General features: G+C 37.3%; 3 protein-coding genes and 1 long non-coding RNA gene across 5 annotated transcripts; 3 read left to right on the forward strand and 1 right to left on the reverse strand.

The window, feature by feature from the left end:
* The first annotated feature begins 1,165 nt into the window (after window positions 1–1,165).
* On the forward strand, window positions 1,166–4,319 carry LOC147512384 (transcription factor MYB1-like). Its single transcript, XM_086599463.1, has 4 exons — window positions 1,166–1,542; window positions 2,842–2,974; window positions 3,067–3,196; window positions 3,389–4,319. The coding sequence occupies exons 1-4, from the start codon at window positions 1,489–1,491 to the stop codon at window positions 4,047–4,049; spliced, it is 978 nt and encodes a 325-aa protein (XP_086455589.1). The 5' UTR covers window positions 1,166–1,488; the 3' UTR covers window positions 4,050–4,319.
* Window positions 1,891–2,415, reverse strand: LOC147512385 (uncharacterized). The gene is made up of 2 exons (XR_015217202.1): window positions 2,314–2,415; window positions 1,891–2,170 (listed from the first exon to the last, which is right to left on the reverse strand). It is a non-coding gene; the product is annotated as an uncharacterized LOC147512385 (long non-coding RNA).
* Window positions 4,320–5,093: 774 nt separating the features above from the next.
* On the forward strand, window positions 5,094–8,692 carry LOC147512386 (histone-lysine N-methyltransferase ASHH3-like). Of its 2 annotated transcripts, XM_086595357.1 has the most exons (4): window positions 5,137–5,184; window positions 5,465–5,524; window positions 5,682–6,720; window positions 8,235–8,692. In XM_086595357.1, exons 3-4 carry the CDS (start codon window positions 5,712–5,714, stop codon window positions 8,294–8,296), a joined length of 1,071 nt encoding a protein of 356 aa, XP_086451483.1. In that variant the 5' UTR covers window positions 5,137–5,184; window positions 5,465–5,524; window positions 5,682–5,711; the 3' UTR covers window positions 8,297–8,692. The 2 variants fall into 2 exon arrangements, with proteins under 2 accessions (XP_086451482.1, XP_086451483.1); XM_086595356.1 differs by having other exon boundaries at window positions 5,094–5,184; window positions 5,465–6,720.
* A 44-nt stretch (window positions 8,693–8,736) lies between these two features.
* On the forward strand, window positions 8,737–11,764 carry LOC147512387 (ubiquitin-like protein ATG12). The gene is made up of 6 exons (XM_086595358.1): window positions 8,737–8,940; window positions 9,008–9,066; window positions 9,152–9,220; window positions 9,308–9,370; window positions 9,622–9,726; window positions 11,463–11,764. The coding sequence occupies exons 1-5, from the start codon at window positions 8,907–8,909 to the stop codon at window positions 9,679–9,681; spliced, it is 285 nt and encodes a 94-aa protein (XP_086451484.1). The 5' UTR covers window positions 8,737–8,906; the 3' UTR covers window positions 9,682–9,726; window positions 11,463–11,764.
* Window positions 11,765–16,315: the final 4,551 nt, after the last annotated feature.

The raw sequence follows: 16,315 nt of genomic DNA on the forward strand, positions 1-16,315 counted from the left end.
TGTTTGTGAATCCAATCCAAACTTATCCGAAATTGACCATTTGGTTTAGTGGGTCATCCGTGAGTAACCGTTATATAGGCGGGTTGGATTTGGGTTTGACAAACTCAACACGATTAGTAATTGGGTCAGGAATATGACACGACATGAACCCTACCCAACACGACCCATTGCCACCCCTACTTGTGGGGTGAAGTGGGGTGGGAGGGGAGAAGACCCTAATTTCCCCATATAGTGGGTGTCGGGGGGGGGGGGGAATCCTAATTGGCTCATCTAGTGGGGGTAATACTAGTTAACCCTTAAAATAAAACAAGTACAAGGTCCATGGTTTCGTTTACAGGCCCCATAGCATTCAACAACAACCGCCACCAAATAGATTCTCATTTGACATTTATTTTTGCTCACTTTGTACATAAATTTAGCTTCAGAGGATACCATATATCATCATATATGTATAAAAAAGTCAAAAAATCTATCACTACCTACCATTTTTTGTTCAACCATTGTTAGCAAGGGAGAGAGAAAGCAAAGCGTTTCGCGTTTCAGGCTTGATGTGGACTGATAAAACCATGCTGGAATGTCAGTGATTAATCAGAATTTGCATCATATATATGTAACTGATTGTTCTAATGTTATTCTGTGCACTATTTTCCAAAATGATATTTCAGTCAAATCGGTCATCCTGATCATTGTTAGTTAATTCCCAGTCATTCCGACGTACTGCCTATCCATTTAGACATGGCTGATGGCTCGTTCTTACTAAACTTCCCATAAACACCTGTAATGAAATCCAATCCTTTTAAAACACTTGCTGAAGTGAATTTTAGAATTTATAACATGTAAAACGAAGAATGTCTACTTGAGAACATATAAAATGGATATACTTGTACTTTTTTATCAGCAATACATGATTTACAGCAGCATCTTTCAAGTTCTAATTTCTAAAGACACATAGAACTCTGTATGTAGGCATGACCACAATGTGGAGAGGACTTGAACTTGCAACTTCTCATAAGGGAAAATACCTAACTATCGTCTGCCATACGCAAATACTCGCTTTTATAAGGATTTGAACCTTCAACAACCACTTAAAAAGGGGAAAATCGAAAATGAAAGAAAAGCTACCATTCTAGGTTTCTAGTTCATGAAAAAGGTTCAAAGCTAAAGAAGGAGAAAAAATTCATTAATCAAGGTGATTGATGCTTAGGACCATTTGTCAATTGATTAGTAGGTAAGAAAGGCTGCAAATGACAAATTGTTTGAGTGACAAACACTAAAATAGGGGCCTTAGCCTCTAACCTAGGCTTTCCTTTTTCAAAACTTCGATGATGGTTTAGATGTGGAAAGGGTTGTTTGAGTCTTTATTATACCATGGTAATATACAAGTCAATTTGAAGTTCCAGTGTTAGTCTTTACGATAACATATGGAATTTTCATTTTGATTTCGCGAAGAGGGATGCTGAGGGGAAAGCCATTTAATATGTTGCAGTGATGCCACTCGCGGCTGGTAGCACTGTCAGGCATTACAGAAATAAAATGGTTTCGGTTAGTGACTCTAGATTTTTGCCTGTTATAACTTTTGATCTTTTATTTCAGAATATCTATAGCTTCAGAATCATCGCCTTTAGATTGACATTTTAACATTTGGTTGCTGAAAACGTGTGCGAATTGGCATTTTGAGACAGGATACACAGATACTGGGGCAACTCTTTTGAGGGTTGCATACTCTGTTTCCTCTGTAACTCTGTTTTCAAGATGCGCTATTGTGTCTGTTGATTAGAAATTAATGGAACATTCTTTTTTTTTGGTTGATAAGTGAATTAGACAGATAAACTCTGTTTACCTACGATGTTCAATAATATCAAGTAGTGCCCATTACTGCAACAGGAGAACTACAATGAACATACTTGAAAATTACCTAATGTTGAAGTAAATTTGATTTTGCAATACAAACGCATAAACCAAAATGAACAGACAATAACTACTGCTACTTTATCAAAAGAAGATTTATACTTCTAGAATAGCTTCATGACATAGTAACAACTTTCTTAACTCAACTGGTTGTATACATAGTTTCTAATAGGATCTTTCATTATTTCAACACTTCCATTATTTTCCTTTAATCTAGCATGTATTCATAAAATCTGGAAAAGGGAAAAAAAACGTGTGCCTCCTGCAAAATATTTCAGTGAGAATACAAAAACACAATGAGAATGCACGTATATAATATCAGTTAAACAACAAGTTCACAACACCTGATGGCTCCAGAAAGATGCAATTCTTTTTCTATGAAATCAATTGTATTAGGGAACTCACCTTAGAAGTCAACTTTTCGTTTCCAACATTATTGTTGTCAAATTGAGGACCCTAATCCTCATCACGCAGTTTCATTTCAATTTCAAGTACTCACAAAATTATTTTTGTTAAAGAAAGAGTCATTTTATTCTTAATTTTATTTATTTCCTAAACCCTGTAAGTAATTAAATAATAAAGGCTTGGTTCTCCAGTTCTCCCACTGGCCCAACTAACCACCATTCACAATCTATTAATAAAATCAGCTTTCCTTAATTGGCTCAAGTATCTATCAGACTTGTGGGACTTGTATCTCAAAAACCACCAGCATTTTGGACCTCTTAAAGCTATTTAGCTTAGTTCAAAATAAAAGAGAGCTTAAACTAGTTTAATGCATAAATAAGGTGTCATTAGTGAGAGAGGAGCCTTTTAAAATAAAGCTCGTAGTCTTAATATGATAAGATATATGCTTCTGAATTCTAACTATAAGAATAACCCACTTCAAATTAGTGAGAGAAAGAGTTGGTGTTCATTTTGTCTTCGTACTTTTAGATGGGTAGAAGCCCTTGTTGCTCTAAGGAGGGCATGAAGAGAGGAGCTTGGACTGCTCATGAAGACCAAGCTCTTAGTGAGTACATCAGAATCCATGGTCAAGGGAGATGGAGAGAACTTCCCAAGAAAGCAGGTGAGATAGTTTGTTAGTAACAAAAATGTTCATTTGAGCAGGTCCTTTAAGCTTATATTTATAAGCCACTGTTTTGTATAATCTCCATGCAGGTCTCAAGAGATGTGGCAAGAGTTGTAGACTTCGTTGGTTGAATTATCTAAGACCTGATATTAAGAGGGGGAACATTACTCATGATGAAGAAGAACTCATTGTCAAGCTTCACAGACTCTTGGGAAACAGGTCTTCCCCTCGTCTCTATGAAAGCTAATTAATATATTCTGTATAGACTATTGTTCCTATACTGAAGCACAGTTCGATCAGCTAAATTATATAGAAGAAATTTTTCAAAGTTTGCTTGCCTGCTTAACAAAATAAAATGTTTTATATATTTCAATGAGCAGTAACTAATTAACCAAGTGCACTTTTTCTTAGATGGTCTTTGATAGCTGGAAGGCTTCCAGGGAGAACCGACAATGAAATAAAGAACTATTGGAATACCAATTTATCAAAAAGAGTTGAAGGTTCCTCAACACCGACTTCTTCACAGAAGAATTCAGACCAACCTAGGAAGAAGAAATACATGGGCCATTCTACAAATGAGGCAGTAACATCGCAGGTTCAAGCAGTACAAGTGGTACGGACAAAGGCATACAGGTGCACCAAGGTGTTCCTCAACCCACATATAGCAAAAGTTTCTAGTGATCTTAGCATGAACCAAGGCACAGAGCTGAAGCAACAAGTGGAACTAAAATCCTATAAGGGATTGCTGCCATGCAGCTCAGATGAAGAAGAGTATAGGTCAAGTTTTATGATGGACCTCAATATGGGGGATTATGGCCTATCTGATCTTCTAGGTTCTGACTTCTCTCAGCAGTTGTGTTATTTTGATAAAGAGGCAAGGCAATTTGATGATAACAACAACAGCAGTAGCAATGACTTGTCACTATCTTCAGATCAGACTACGTTGTTTCATGGTGGAATGTTGGTGGATGATTGGAGAGAAAGTGAATGTATTCAACACAATGAAACTTCTCCTGATCTTCGATCAATTACTTGTTTTCTTGATTCGGAAGAGGGTTGGCTCGGCGAATAGTTTGTGGAAACAATGAAAATGTGCATGAATTTTCTTATAAGAATCGTTAAGATGAGATGGTAATTTCTTCTCTAGTTTCTTTGACGAGCTTTGAAAGCTGTTAATCTTATTTCCAGATTACTTCGATTTAATTAGGTCCGGCCTCTTTAATTTTGCGCTATTGATGTAAAACTGGTCGGTATTCATAAATCAAGCCATCAAGGTTTTGGAACCAAGAATCTGTACTCCTTTTTGTAGATATTTTCACTACGTATGAGCAGTTGAGCACCACCCTCGAGAATTATTTTAATGGGAAATACTGCACAAGGACAGCACCTGAAACTTTGAGTGAAAACTTACTTCATAAAAGCTATTGAAGGTACGGTGGTGAGAATTTCCTTGTATGCCTTCAATATTATGAAGACTGTTCAGAATGTCCCAGGGCATGTCCTCGTGCCAAACAAACAGCTGTAATTTTTGGTACTATGGAATGTGTATGTTATGTACTTTGTAGGGGGTGGGTGATGCAATCAACCAATTCTTTGTTTAAAAAAACTTCTTGGTACCATCAGGTGAACCATAAGAACAAATCATACCAAAAGCCAGCTGCCTATGGTCCTCTCGTAATCTACTTTATAGGTACCTTATTAGATCTTCCTGCATGGACATCAACTCGATCAAACGCAATAGTTTTGAGAACGACAGCAATACAAATATAGTTACATGGTTTGGTAACATGGGTTCCATAGCATTGAAGTTAGTAAAGGAAATTTCTACTGTGACTTTCAATATTGGAGTCACTTGCTTTCTTAGAAAGGATGCTATTGACACTCGTATTTTGTGTTCAGCCTTTTCTAGTAAGAAAATTTGAAAACACATGGAGGGGACCATGGCATTCGGTTTGTAAGAAAATTTTAGTTGAGCTAGTTTGGCAAAAGATAGATGTGATCCATAAGCCACCGAACGCATTGGGCTTTTTTCTAGCGGGCTAACAAATGGGCCTATAATGAGAAAAGCCACCGAAAGCAAGAAAGCCCGCAAGATTCAAATTGGACACAACGAGTCCGCTCTAATATTAAAGGCAGAAACCCTAAGTTATCCCTCACTTAAAAAAAACATTCAATCGGTCCAGGTGTTTGTTTGCTAACCGTTACAGGTAATATTTCAGGAGCTCTCACTATTTTTCGGTACAATATGTTGTCCATCATTTTTTGTTTGTTTCTAGCTCACTTCTAGATCTATTCATGCTAACAGAAACTTGAGATTTAGGATTTTAGAGAAAACTTTGATATGTAAAGCTGTTTATAATAATATATTAAACAACAAAAGTTTGACCTGTAGTGAATATGAGTTAGTGGGGCTTAGCTAGATACAATGAGGTGAGAAATTGATATTTTATATATATATCCTTATAATGAGTTGGGTTATTTCTACAGTGTGCTCGGGGCAATTTGGGTTCCAGACTACTTTCACCCTTCAACCTTTGGATCTTCCGGGTAAGTTGGCTCAAAACTATATAACACATAATAAAAGTTGTTTTATGCAATTACTTTTTCAAATAACAATATGGAGCACAAAAAAATTGAGCACATATTCGAAGAATTGGTGAAAGAAGTTGGGAGTCCTGAAATTGGAACTACTGTGGAGTTTCAGCTTCCTGATTGGTTGAAGAAACAGAATCCAATGCCTTATGCTTTCATAAGGCGCAACGTTTATCTTACTAAAAGGATTAGAAAACGTGATGAGGATGATGGAATATTCTGTTCTTGCAGCCCATCAACGGAATCTGTTGTTTGTGGTAGAGACTGCCAGTGTGGGATGCTACTGTCCAGCTGTTCACCGAATTGTGGATGCGGGAATGGCTGTCTCAACAAACCGTTTCATCAAAGGCCTATGAAGAAGATGAAGTTGGTAAAGACGGAGAAGTGTGGCTCGGGATTAGTAACTGAAGAAGATATAAAAAGGGGAGAATTTGTTATAGAGTATGTTGGAGAAGTTATTGATGACAAAACTTGTGAGGAAAGGCTTTGGGAAATGAAACGCCGTGGGGAGACTAATTTTTACTTGTGTGAAATTAATCGAGATATGGTGATTGATGCCACATACAAGGGAAATAAGTCGAGATACATTAATCATAGTTGTTGGCCTAATACCGAGATGCAAAAGTGGAGAATTGATGGTGAAACCAGAATTGGCATATTTGCTACTTGCGACATAAGGAAAGGCGAGCATCTGACATATGACTATCAGTTTGTTCAATTTGGTGCTGATCAGGATTGTCACTGTGGTGCATCAGGCTGCAGACAGAAGCTGGGGGCAAAACCAAGCAAGCCTAAATTGTCTTCACCAGCTGCATTAAAACTCGTTGTCTGTGAAATGGCCGCATCTTCTCCTAAACTGAGAGCAATTCTACCTGGGCATATCTATTACCCAAATAAAGGTCTGCACACAGGAAGATCAAAACATGGTCTTCACGAGAGTAAAGCGTGTGCCCGTAATTGTATTGGTAAAGTCATACTACTAATGCGCACTTCGGGTAAGAGGTATCTGGGGGTCATAACACGGTTTGACGAATTTTCTAGGACGCACACAATTATGTATGAAGATGGGGGTTCTGAAGTTCTTGACATGTCAAAAGAAAATTGGGAATGGGTACCTCAAGGACCAAGTTCGGCCAGAACCTTATTTGAGGGTGAGCACCTTTCTTATTCATTATTAGTTTTCTTTTTCATTACTTCTATTTCTGACATAATTTTCTTTCACATTAAAACTCTGTCATATGTAACATGAAGGTCTTTTCTTTGATGTTGATTACGAGTGGAATGTGCAATATTTGCACCACTCATGTATTTGAGACCTCTTTTAAAAAACTTCAGACAGGTTCTAATCCCCTCTTGTTCTTTTGTCCTTTTTAAAAAAAAAATATTTATTTATTTATTTGATCTATAAAATCAATTTCGTTCACATCAAGTTAGAATGCACAATATATGGATCTCAATTAGCAAGGAGCTACTAGACCACTCAAACGTGAACGCCTCATGTTACATGAGTGTTCCAACCACATAGAAAATCACTAGACATCACCTCCTTAAAAGTCGGATAAGCAGAAGCTCAATCACATACTTCTATGACCAGGGGCGGAACAAGAATTTTATGAGTGGGAGGGGGTGGGGGTGCTGTGAAGTTAAAGAAACTAGCCCTGATAAGGAAACCAAGTATATATGAGTATATACATACTATATTTTTTTTAATGGAAACTTTGTGGGGGGGAAGGGGAATTCTATGCTTTAGGGCCGTCCCTGTGTATGACCTCCTCCACAATCTTGAACCTAAAGCCTAATGTATATGAGGGTGGTCCACATTATGGACCGAAATTGAAACTGGTGTCCACCTACATTAGGTGGGGAATAAGGCGGGGAGTCCGAATGGCGAATTCATTTGGGAATTCAACCAACAAATAGTTGGGGAAGCACGCTCCATATATGTTTTTCCTTATGCTTCAACTGGTTTTCCTAAATTTTATCCTTGCTACCTAGTTTCTCTTTTTGTTTTTATTTTTATTTTCTCGTAAGCTCAGAACCCTGTCTCCTGTCTCTTGTAACCTTTTGTGCAAATTGTTTCCCCTTTTTCTATTGAAATATAATAAGTTATCATTTATGATGCAAGATGGAAGTTTGCACATACTACTTGTTGGGTAATTTAAGATGTGTATAAATGAAGGCATGCAACATATGCATACTGGAGTGAGCTACACACTTACCTGGCTTATCCTACTCAAGTTGACTTGCGTTGGTTTGGTTTTCACGTGAATGGTTTTCTCCTTATGAATTTTTGCCTGCCTGCATGATCTTTCTCTGTTGAGATATAAACCTTTTAATTGAGCCTCTTATGCTATCAAAGCATATAGTCAGTTTGTCTCATGAAGGTTCTCCTATTTGATGCAGTTTGGTGTCACCATATGTAATTTTTGTAAGCATAGCATACTTGCTGGCATCTAATCTCTAGGTTGAAGTTTAGTTATAATTAGGGCGTCTCGGAACGTGAAATTAAGTAATTTCCTTACTGAATTAAGAATTTAGGAAGACAATATTTGGTAGCAATATGCATCTCTCTGTTTATCAATCAACATGTCACAAAAGACTCCTACTGAAAGTTCTTTATCGACTTTTTGAGAAACATTAATATCAAGGTCTTGGGTAATTGCAGATAAAAGCAGCACAATATGTTGTGAGAGCAGTCAGAAAGTATCAGTATTGCTGGAAAGGTAAGTTGGTAAAGTACAAAGATGATCTTCAAAGAGCATTTGGCTTTACCGTGAGCTTAATGAATTTAAGTCTTTGAGCATCAGCGCCTGTTGTGGGGCTTGTTGGCCGAGCAAGGAAGTCCTTCTTGGGGTCAGGATTGGTGATATGATCAAGCAAGGAAACTAATGAGAAGCAAGAGAGGAGGACGCAAGGTTGTGATAGTAGCTGCAGAGAAGCAATCTATTACAGCTGAATAGATGAAGAAAAGCTACTTGAATGGACGAAGATAAAAAAAATATATACAAAAAATGTGTCGTGAAGGGGGGAAAGTCTCTCATTCAATTATTCATGTAAACTCTTCCAGCATAATAAATTTTTAATTGGTTTTTCGATTCTTAGAATGTTTGTGTTACTGAAGCACTAGGGCTTGTTATATGAACTCTCTGACAATGTTTATTAGATAGGCGTGGTCCACTGATTTGTTCGACACTGCAACTGCACCAACTTTGACACAATCCGGATCTCTCGTACATTCCAAACCCGACCCGACTCGACCAACTTTTATGCCAGCACGCAAAACCTTTGAAACCAAATTGAAGTCGTCGCTAAAACTTTGGTTTCTTCTGATAAAAAAATGGCTACCGATTCTCCGAGTTCTTCCCGTAAAGGTAATAATAAAAAGTCATCTCTTTTGCGATCTCAACTATAAATAAACTTGTTTTTGTTTTATTGTAGTGGTTGTTCATCTAAGGGCAACTGGAGATGCTCCAATACTTAAACAAGCCAAGTTTAAGGTATTAATATATGTATTCTTCCTTATATGATTTCAATTTGTGACACGTGGAATTAGGAGGATTTAATTCTACTTTTACTTTCCAGATATCTGGAACTGACAAATTTGCCAAAGTAATTGATTTTCTGCGAAGACAACTTCACAGAGACACATTGGTATTTATTTTCTGTTACGTTTTTTCATACTTATTCAGTGTAGGTACGATGATTATTTATTTAACTTTGTTATGGTTTTATTTACAGTTTGTGTACGTAAACAGTGCCTTTTCACCAAACCCTGATGAATTAGTTATCGATTTATACAATGTAAGTTTTTGTTTTTCGCATTTCGTATAAATACTTGTGATGTTTCTTTATTGATAATTTATCCTTTAAGTTTCCTATTATATAGATGCAAACAATTTAGACAACGGAGGATCAACTCCCTCTATTAATTAGGATACAATCTCATTTTACATTGACTGTCAATTTAAGGACTTCTTTTGCGGTTATTCTGCATGAATTGGTGACTGGGATATACCCAGATTCTTATAGCATCTTCTATTTTACACCTACAGAATTTTGGGATTGATGGGAAGCTGGTGGTGAACTACGCTTGCTCAATGGCGTGGGGTTGATTTCCATTTCGGTAGCTGTACAGTATCTTTCTTACGATATACCCGGTAAGTATTAATTTGTTACTTTACAACTGTTGTGATTAACTAGGTTTTCTCTCTATTAGTTAATTACTATTGTCATGAAATAGTTGCAATGAATTTGCATTGGCATGTTACTAGTCCTGTCGAGAGGTCAAGAACACTTAGAACGGTATGATTGGTGGAGGGTTTATTACAAGGATATAACAGAGTGCTGATGCCTTATAGTTCTATGTTATAAATTAAAGATGAGGAAAAAGAAAGGGGGGTCTCCAAAAAAGGGATTTTCTCAAAAAGAAACTGTTAAATAAATTAAAACATCGAAGAATACCATTACTAACCCATTTTACCTGCTGAAATGTTTAGATAGAAACACGGAGTATTAGAGGCTTGTTTTAGTGGATGCTTGTGGCCAATAGTAGACCGTCCTTGTATGACTTGAATTTTAGCTCAATCAGTTGAAAGCTTATATACTAAAGGCCTGCCTAGTAAAAACACCAGAAATGCCTACCTGATGGGTCTCCACTCTCCAAAGCAATGTAGAAAATTTAGCATTAGTGGTTTTCGGATAGCCTAGAATATAGATTGATTTGAGCTTAACCTGATGGGTCTCCAAAGCAATAGAGAAAATTGAGCATTACTGGTTTTCGGGTATCTAGAATAGAAAATTGATTTGAGCTCAAATGCTAGATCTTTCCAATAGTTTTTAAAACCCTAGACTGGTCTGGGTGGAGTTTTCATACAGTATTGAAGGTATCCTTGGGAGCAACCCCTTTCAAAAGTTGCATCTTGCATGTATGACTAGAAGTTGTCCATTGACTTTGTCATGATTCTTTTGACAGAAAATTAAAGCATATAGTTGCATGCGAAGTCCCATTTTTATAATTTTATTAATGTATTATGCATTATGTATCCCCGATTCCCCGTGTTTTCGACTAAACCAACTTTTTGTTGGGTGTCATGGAAAAAGTTCTTAATAAAATTTTAGAAACCAATTGGAGTCTTAACAAAAATATTTTAGTGCATTATATTGGAGTGTGCATGAACTTCCACTACACGTACGTGAAAAGAGTAGTTGCAGCTAGACAATGTCCTAACTTCACCTTCTTAGCTTGAACTATATGCCAGACATCAAAGTATCAAACTGTTACTCCAAGCATGTAATGACCAATGAGTTATAGCATGTCAATTTACCTTGCAAAGTTCCAAACAACTCTGATGCACTGATATTGATATTCTAATATGTTATTCATCTTTATCTCCTTTGTTTCAAACGACTATGATGGTTATAAAAGTTCATTGATATTGAGAAGGAAAGGACTCTCGCGTTCTTATGTGAAGTCTTAAATTCAGAATAGATTTTATTTCCTTAATAGTTGGTACTTAGTTCAATTACCGGGTCCGTTAATTATGGATTTGTTTCCTATTTAAACTCCGATTGTGGGGGTCCATATTAAATGACCCAAATATCTGTACAATGTTTTTCTGTAGATGGGTACTACTGGCAGTACTGGGCATTACATACCGAGAGTTGCGTAGTGCAACTCTTTTGTGGGTTTGCTTTTTTTGTTTTTTATTCTAACATTTCCCAATGAATGTTTATTTTTGAGTAAATATGGTTCTCCATATGGTTTTCTCCATTCTTTTCTTTGAATATAATTATATACATCGTAGTTTGTTATAACTTTTCTGTTTTATTTCCCATTGGAGTTTACTTCTTTATCTTGCAAAAGACTGATCATTGATGCTCTTTTTGCTACCAGAATGATGTACATTGGATCTCTATGAAGCAGAATGTCTGGGAAACTTGGAAGTGAAATTTATTACTGCGTTAGTCCTTCTGTGTATGTATGACTAGCGCATGAGAATACAATGAAAATAGATTAAAGTAGACTAGCACATGAGAATACTCAATTCATTGAAGAATAATTATTATATGTTAATTCATTGTCTGAAAATTGGATATACCATTATGTTTATCATTTTCTGACAAGGATTGGTTCATGTGCAATGTCGTTAAGTACTGAAGAAACTTCATAATCTTTATCGTGTAATGTTTTGATGATATCACTTTTTAAAAGGAGCGGGGTTTGTGATTTTATTTTTCTCGGTAAGTTTTAGGTCTGGTGGGTTACTGGAAATATGTGTAAGCACCCAACAAATCAACAATCGGCCACAAGGGCTACTACAGTGGTACATCTCCACTGAAGTACAACTCAAACACGCTGACCACTTTGGACTGGTCGGTTGTTGGCATGTTGTACCGGCTAGTTTCAAATTGTAAAGTTAGTTTGGGGTCCACCTTGTTTATGTGATTGCAAAAGTTGCGCTGGGATTGGATTATTAGGAGAATTAACCAGGAATGCTTGTTAGATTGAGTCCTGGACTCGGAAGATGGGCACTGTGAAAGCACTGTGATGAAGTGTGATCTCTTGGGTTTTCCTTGGAAAGTTTTTGACCTTTAAGGTAGAGTAACTTTACAGTTTGGATGCCACAAACTCTCAAAATCCATCAAGGTAAATCAACTTTCATCTCTTACAGCAAAACATAGGTCTGAATGTAAATGAATTTTCATCTCTTACAGCAAAACATAGGTCTGAATGTATATTACCCGAATATGACGATGTGAAAAGATCATTTTATTTTGCTGATGGAAATCTTTTTCAGAATACGTAATATAATGAATGCCATGGTTTCAGTGGTTAATTGTGTTGTATCCAGATAAAAGAAAACAATAGAAGACAAGGACAGAACAACAGGTAATAACCAAGGCGCGGATTAGGCTGTCCTTAAGGAAAGATTTCGCCCCTTCCAATGGTGCGAGAAAGGCAACAAATGGCGTCTTCCTCTCACAGATTCAATGGTTAACAGCCTAACTTTGCACTAGAATAGACTACCCTCTAGAACGGCAATATAACTCTCTCTGGCGGCCGACGGAAGAAGAAGAGAAGAAGATTGAAGCAAGAAAAAGACTTATACGTTTGCTAGGTAAGAGAAGGGTGTGGGGCGACTTCAACTACGTTTTATTTACGGGTTCTATAGTGGCGGCGATATATGCACGGCTTACGCCTCGGTCGATGTAGAGGTAGTAGCAAAGACACGAAGTTCTATCTCTCTGCGCCCCTCTCTCTCGGTTCGGTCTTGGCGGTGGTAGCGTGTGGCTTTGGGTGAGTCCTCCCTCCTAACACAAAAGCCTTTGTACCCTAAGGGCACGCCTTATGTTAGAGGTTCACCTCAAATACCTCACTTGCTAGTGGTGGCTCATCAATGTGGGACTAAACAACACACAAGTATTTGAAATACACATGAAGATTCCAACAATCCCCACTATTTCAAAATACTTATAGTCCCCACTATTTTGGAATAGGATATTACAAAAGAAATGGGTTAACGAAAATGCGGAGAGAATCGAAAAAACAATGCATAAGATCTTGGTGCTTTTAGGGCTTGAACCGGTCATAGGGTAACATGTCTTATAATAACGTCATTGAAAGTGGTGGATTAAAAATCTTTGAACCAACATTCCCTTGTAGTAAAATAGAGGACATGCACCCACATTGCTCTTTCATTATATGCCCGTTTCGATTGTTCAGCGCTTTTTGGCCCAAGGCATTTACTGTGTTAAGTGAATGCTCTAGAATATTTGCCTAAATACCCATAAGAACCGACCAGGTTCTACATTCACGTAGGTGGATATCCATCAAGTGTACATAGCAGATTAAAATACACTATCTCATAAAAATAATGGACTATGGATTCCATTAAGAGTAAAATAACTCATCCTTTTTCTCATTGCTATTCAAGTTATACAAAGTATACAAAAATGCTATCTAGTCATAGGGTGGGACGTCTCAAATAAAGACAATAGCATACCAGAGCGACTAGGTGACTTGTTTTTCCCTTTGAACCTACTTCATGGGATCTCCAATCACATAGGTGGGGTTGCCGTCAGTGTCGCCCTCTATCTAAGGCAAAAGTCCCATCCCCCTCGACGTATCAACCACTTGTCTCCTGTTAAGTGGCTTTGTCGAGGATCGCCAAATTTAACTCGACCTCACATAATCGAGCCACAACTCAGATTCAAAGAAATTGTTTTATAGGATCAGAGTCGCATTTAATATGCACCTTTTCCCATTATACAATTTGCTCTTTGCCTTTGCTATCAAGGGCGGCGACAAATACAATGCATAGGTACAAACCGAGGCGGTTTTGTACCAATAGGAAGATCCGCCAAGAGGTTTCTAAGCCACTCAACCTCAAAGACTTGCTTTATCTAAAGCAATAAGCTCGGACTCCATGGTTGAACGAGCTATCAAGGTCTGCTTAGAAGATTTCCAGTTTAATCGCGCACCTCCACCTAGGGTGAAAATATAACCACTAGTGGACTTGATATCATGAGAATCGGATATCCGGTTTGCATCACAATAACCCTCTATCACGGGTGGAGTTTGTCTAAACCTTATGCCGTAATTCATTGTTCCTCTCAAGTACTTGGCTATTCTCTAACGCGACTCCAATGTGTTCGACTAGGACAATGAGTGTATCCGCTTAACACCGCTAAGCTGCATAAGCAATGTCGTCTAGTGCAATTCATCAAGTACATGAGACTACCAATAATTTGGGCATATCTAGGCGAGAAGTACACCATGTTGAGCATTTTTGAAGTTCACTATTTGCCTCATAAGGTGTCGATTAATGGGCTTACTATCATAAAAGTTAAACTTCTTCAAAACTTCTCAACATAATGCTCTTGTGAAAGCGTATAGCCATCACAGGTTTCGATGATTTTGATTCCAAGAATCACATCGAACTTCTCCCAAATCCTTCATTTCAAATTGGGAGGATAAAAACATCTTGGTGTTTCTCACAACATCAAGGCTAGGACTCATGATTAACATGTCATCCACATATAGGCGGATAATCACATATGAATTCACATCAAAAGATTTGAAGTAAATACATTTATCGGCATCATTTATGTGATATCCATTAGACATCATGACACCTGTCAAACTTTTCATGCCATTGTTTTGGCTTTGTTTCAACCCATATAAAGACTTAACTAACTTGCATACCTTATGCTTTCATTCCGTTACTATCATTGCCCCTTCATGCCGCATCATATATATTTCTTCATCAAGATCACCATTCAAAATGCAGTTTTACATCCATTTGATGAATAAATAAATTATGAATAGCAGCTAGAGCCATTAGAACTCTTATAGAAGAAATCCTAGATTCTGAGGAGCATAAGTATCAAAATAGTCAATGCCTTTTTTCTGGGAGAATCCCTTGACTACAAGTCTAGCCTTGTATTTCTCAATGGAACCATCTAGTTTCAATTTCTTTTTGAAGATCCACTTGTAACGTATAGGTTTCGCTCCAGGAGGTAGATCAACTATCTCCCATGTGTGATTAGCTATAATCGAATCTAGCTCTGAGTGTATAGCATCCTTCCAGAAAGGTGCATCTCGAGAACTGATTGCCTCATTATACGTCACAGGATCATCATCAAGAAGAAATGTGTAAAAGTCATCACCAAAATTGGTGGATTTCCTGTCTCTTTTACTCTTCCGAATTTCTTGTTCAGAAATTTCAGGGATCATTGATTGTTGTTCACTAGAGCTACCAACCTCTCAATGCCAATTTTCAAAGGAAACAAATTCTCAAAGAAATCAGCATTTTTACTCTCTATAATAGTGTTAGCATCGACAAGGTTATTATCGATTTTACTACTAAAAATCTATATGCAAAGACTATTATGAGCATAACCAATGAACATACAATCAACGGTTCTAGGTCCCAATTTTTTCTCTTTTAGGTTCGTTCACAAGAACCTTAGCAAGACACCCCACATTTTAAGTATGTCGTAGGTACATGACCTTTCCATAACTCATATGGTGTCTTATTCCCTGTTTTCTTGTTAGGTATCCTATTCTCAGTATATGGCAAGCGGATAGGATTGCTTCCCCCACAAGTTCAGGGGAAGCTCGGAACTTACAAGCATAGCATTCATCATCTCTTTTAGTGTTACGTTTTTTTACGTTCGGCTACTCCATTAGACTCGTGAGAGTATATGGTGGGTAGTAGTCTCATGAATAATGCCACTCTTGTCACAAAAGTCCCGGAAGGGGTTAGACTCATATTCTCCACCCCTATCGGGCCAAGTCTCTTAATCTACAGATTAATTTGGTTTTCAACTTCAGCTTTGTACTTGAGAAACATCTCACCTGCCTCATGCTTGTGTCTAAGTAAATATACCATGGTGTACCTAGAGAAGTCATCTATGAATGTAATATAATAAAACTTCCCCCCTAGACATGGTACTTTGAATTCACCCAAATCCGTATGAATAAGAGTTAGTAATCCAGTTTTATCTCTAGACACAGTTCTACAGGGTTTCTTCGTGGCTTTAGTCTCAGCACATATCTCACATTTATCATTAGAAAAATCAGAAATATTAGACAATAAACCACATGCTTTCATCCTTTTCATATACTGAACATTCACATGTCCTAGTCTACCATGCCATATATTAAAAGAGTCAAGCAAATAAGCAGAAGCAGATTCATTCTTATTAATAATAATGTTGTCAAGTACATTCAACATGAAAAGA

Source organism: Coptis chinensis, chromosome 3, assembly GCF_015680905.1.
Source record: "Coptis chinensis isolate HL-2020 chromosome 3, ASM1568090v1, whole genome shotgun sequence".
In the NCBI taxonomy this organism is placed as follows: domain Eukaryota; kingdom Viridiplantae; phylum Streptophyta; class Magnoliopsida; order Ranunculales; family Ranunculaceae; genus Coptis; species Coptis chinensis.

What these genes read in the sequence shown, in the direction of transcription:
- LOC147512384 (XM_086599463.1), top strand. Translation starts at nt 1,489, where the DNA reads ATGCCACTCGCGGCTGGTAGCACTGTCAGGCATTACAGAAATAAAATG. An exon ending in AGAACTTCCCAAGAAAGCAG is followed by an intron (nt 2,975 to 3,066) that starts GTGAGATAGTTT and finishes ATCTCCATGCAG; the next exon opens with GTCTCAAGAGATGTGGCAAG. An exon ending in CACAGACTCTTGGGAAACAG is followed by an intron (nt 3,197 to 3,388) that starts GTCTTCCCCTCG and finishes ACTTTTTCTTAG; the next exon opens with ATGGTCTTTGATAGCTGGAA.
- LOC147512386 (XM_086595356.1), top strand. Translation starts at nt 5,595, where the DNA reads ATGGAGCACAAAAAAATTGAGCACATATTCGAAGAATTGGTGAAAGAA. An exon ending in GGCCAGAACCTTATTTGAGG is followed by an intron (nt 6,721 to 8,234) that starts GTGAGCACCTTT and finishes GGGTAATTGCAG; the next exon opens with ATAAAAGCAGCACAATATGT.
- LOC147512387 (XM_086595358.1), top strand. Translation starts at nt 8,907, where the DNA reads ATGGCTACCGATTCTCCGAGTTCTTCCCGTAAAG. An exon ending in TCCGAGTTCTTCCCGTAAAG is followed by an intron (nt 8,941 to 9,007) that starts GTAATAATAAAA and finishes GTTTTATTGTAG; the next exon opens with TGGTTGTTCATCTAAGGGCA. An exon ending in AACTTCACAGAGACACATTG is followed by an intron (nt 9,221 to 9,307) that starts GTATTTATTTTC and finishes TTTTATTTACAG; the next exon opens with TTTGTGTACGTAAACAGTGC.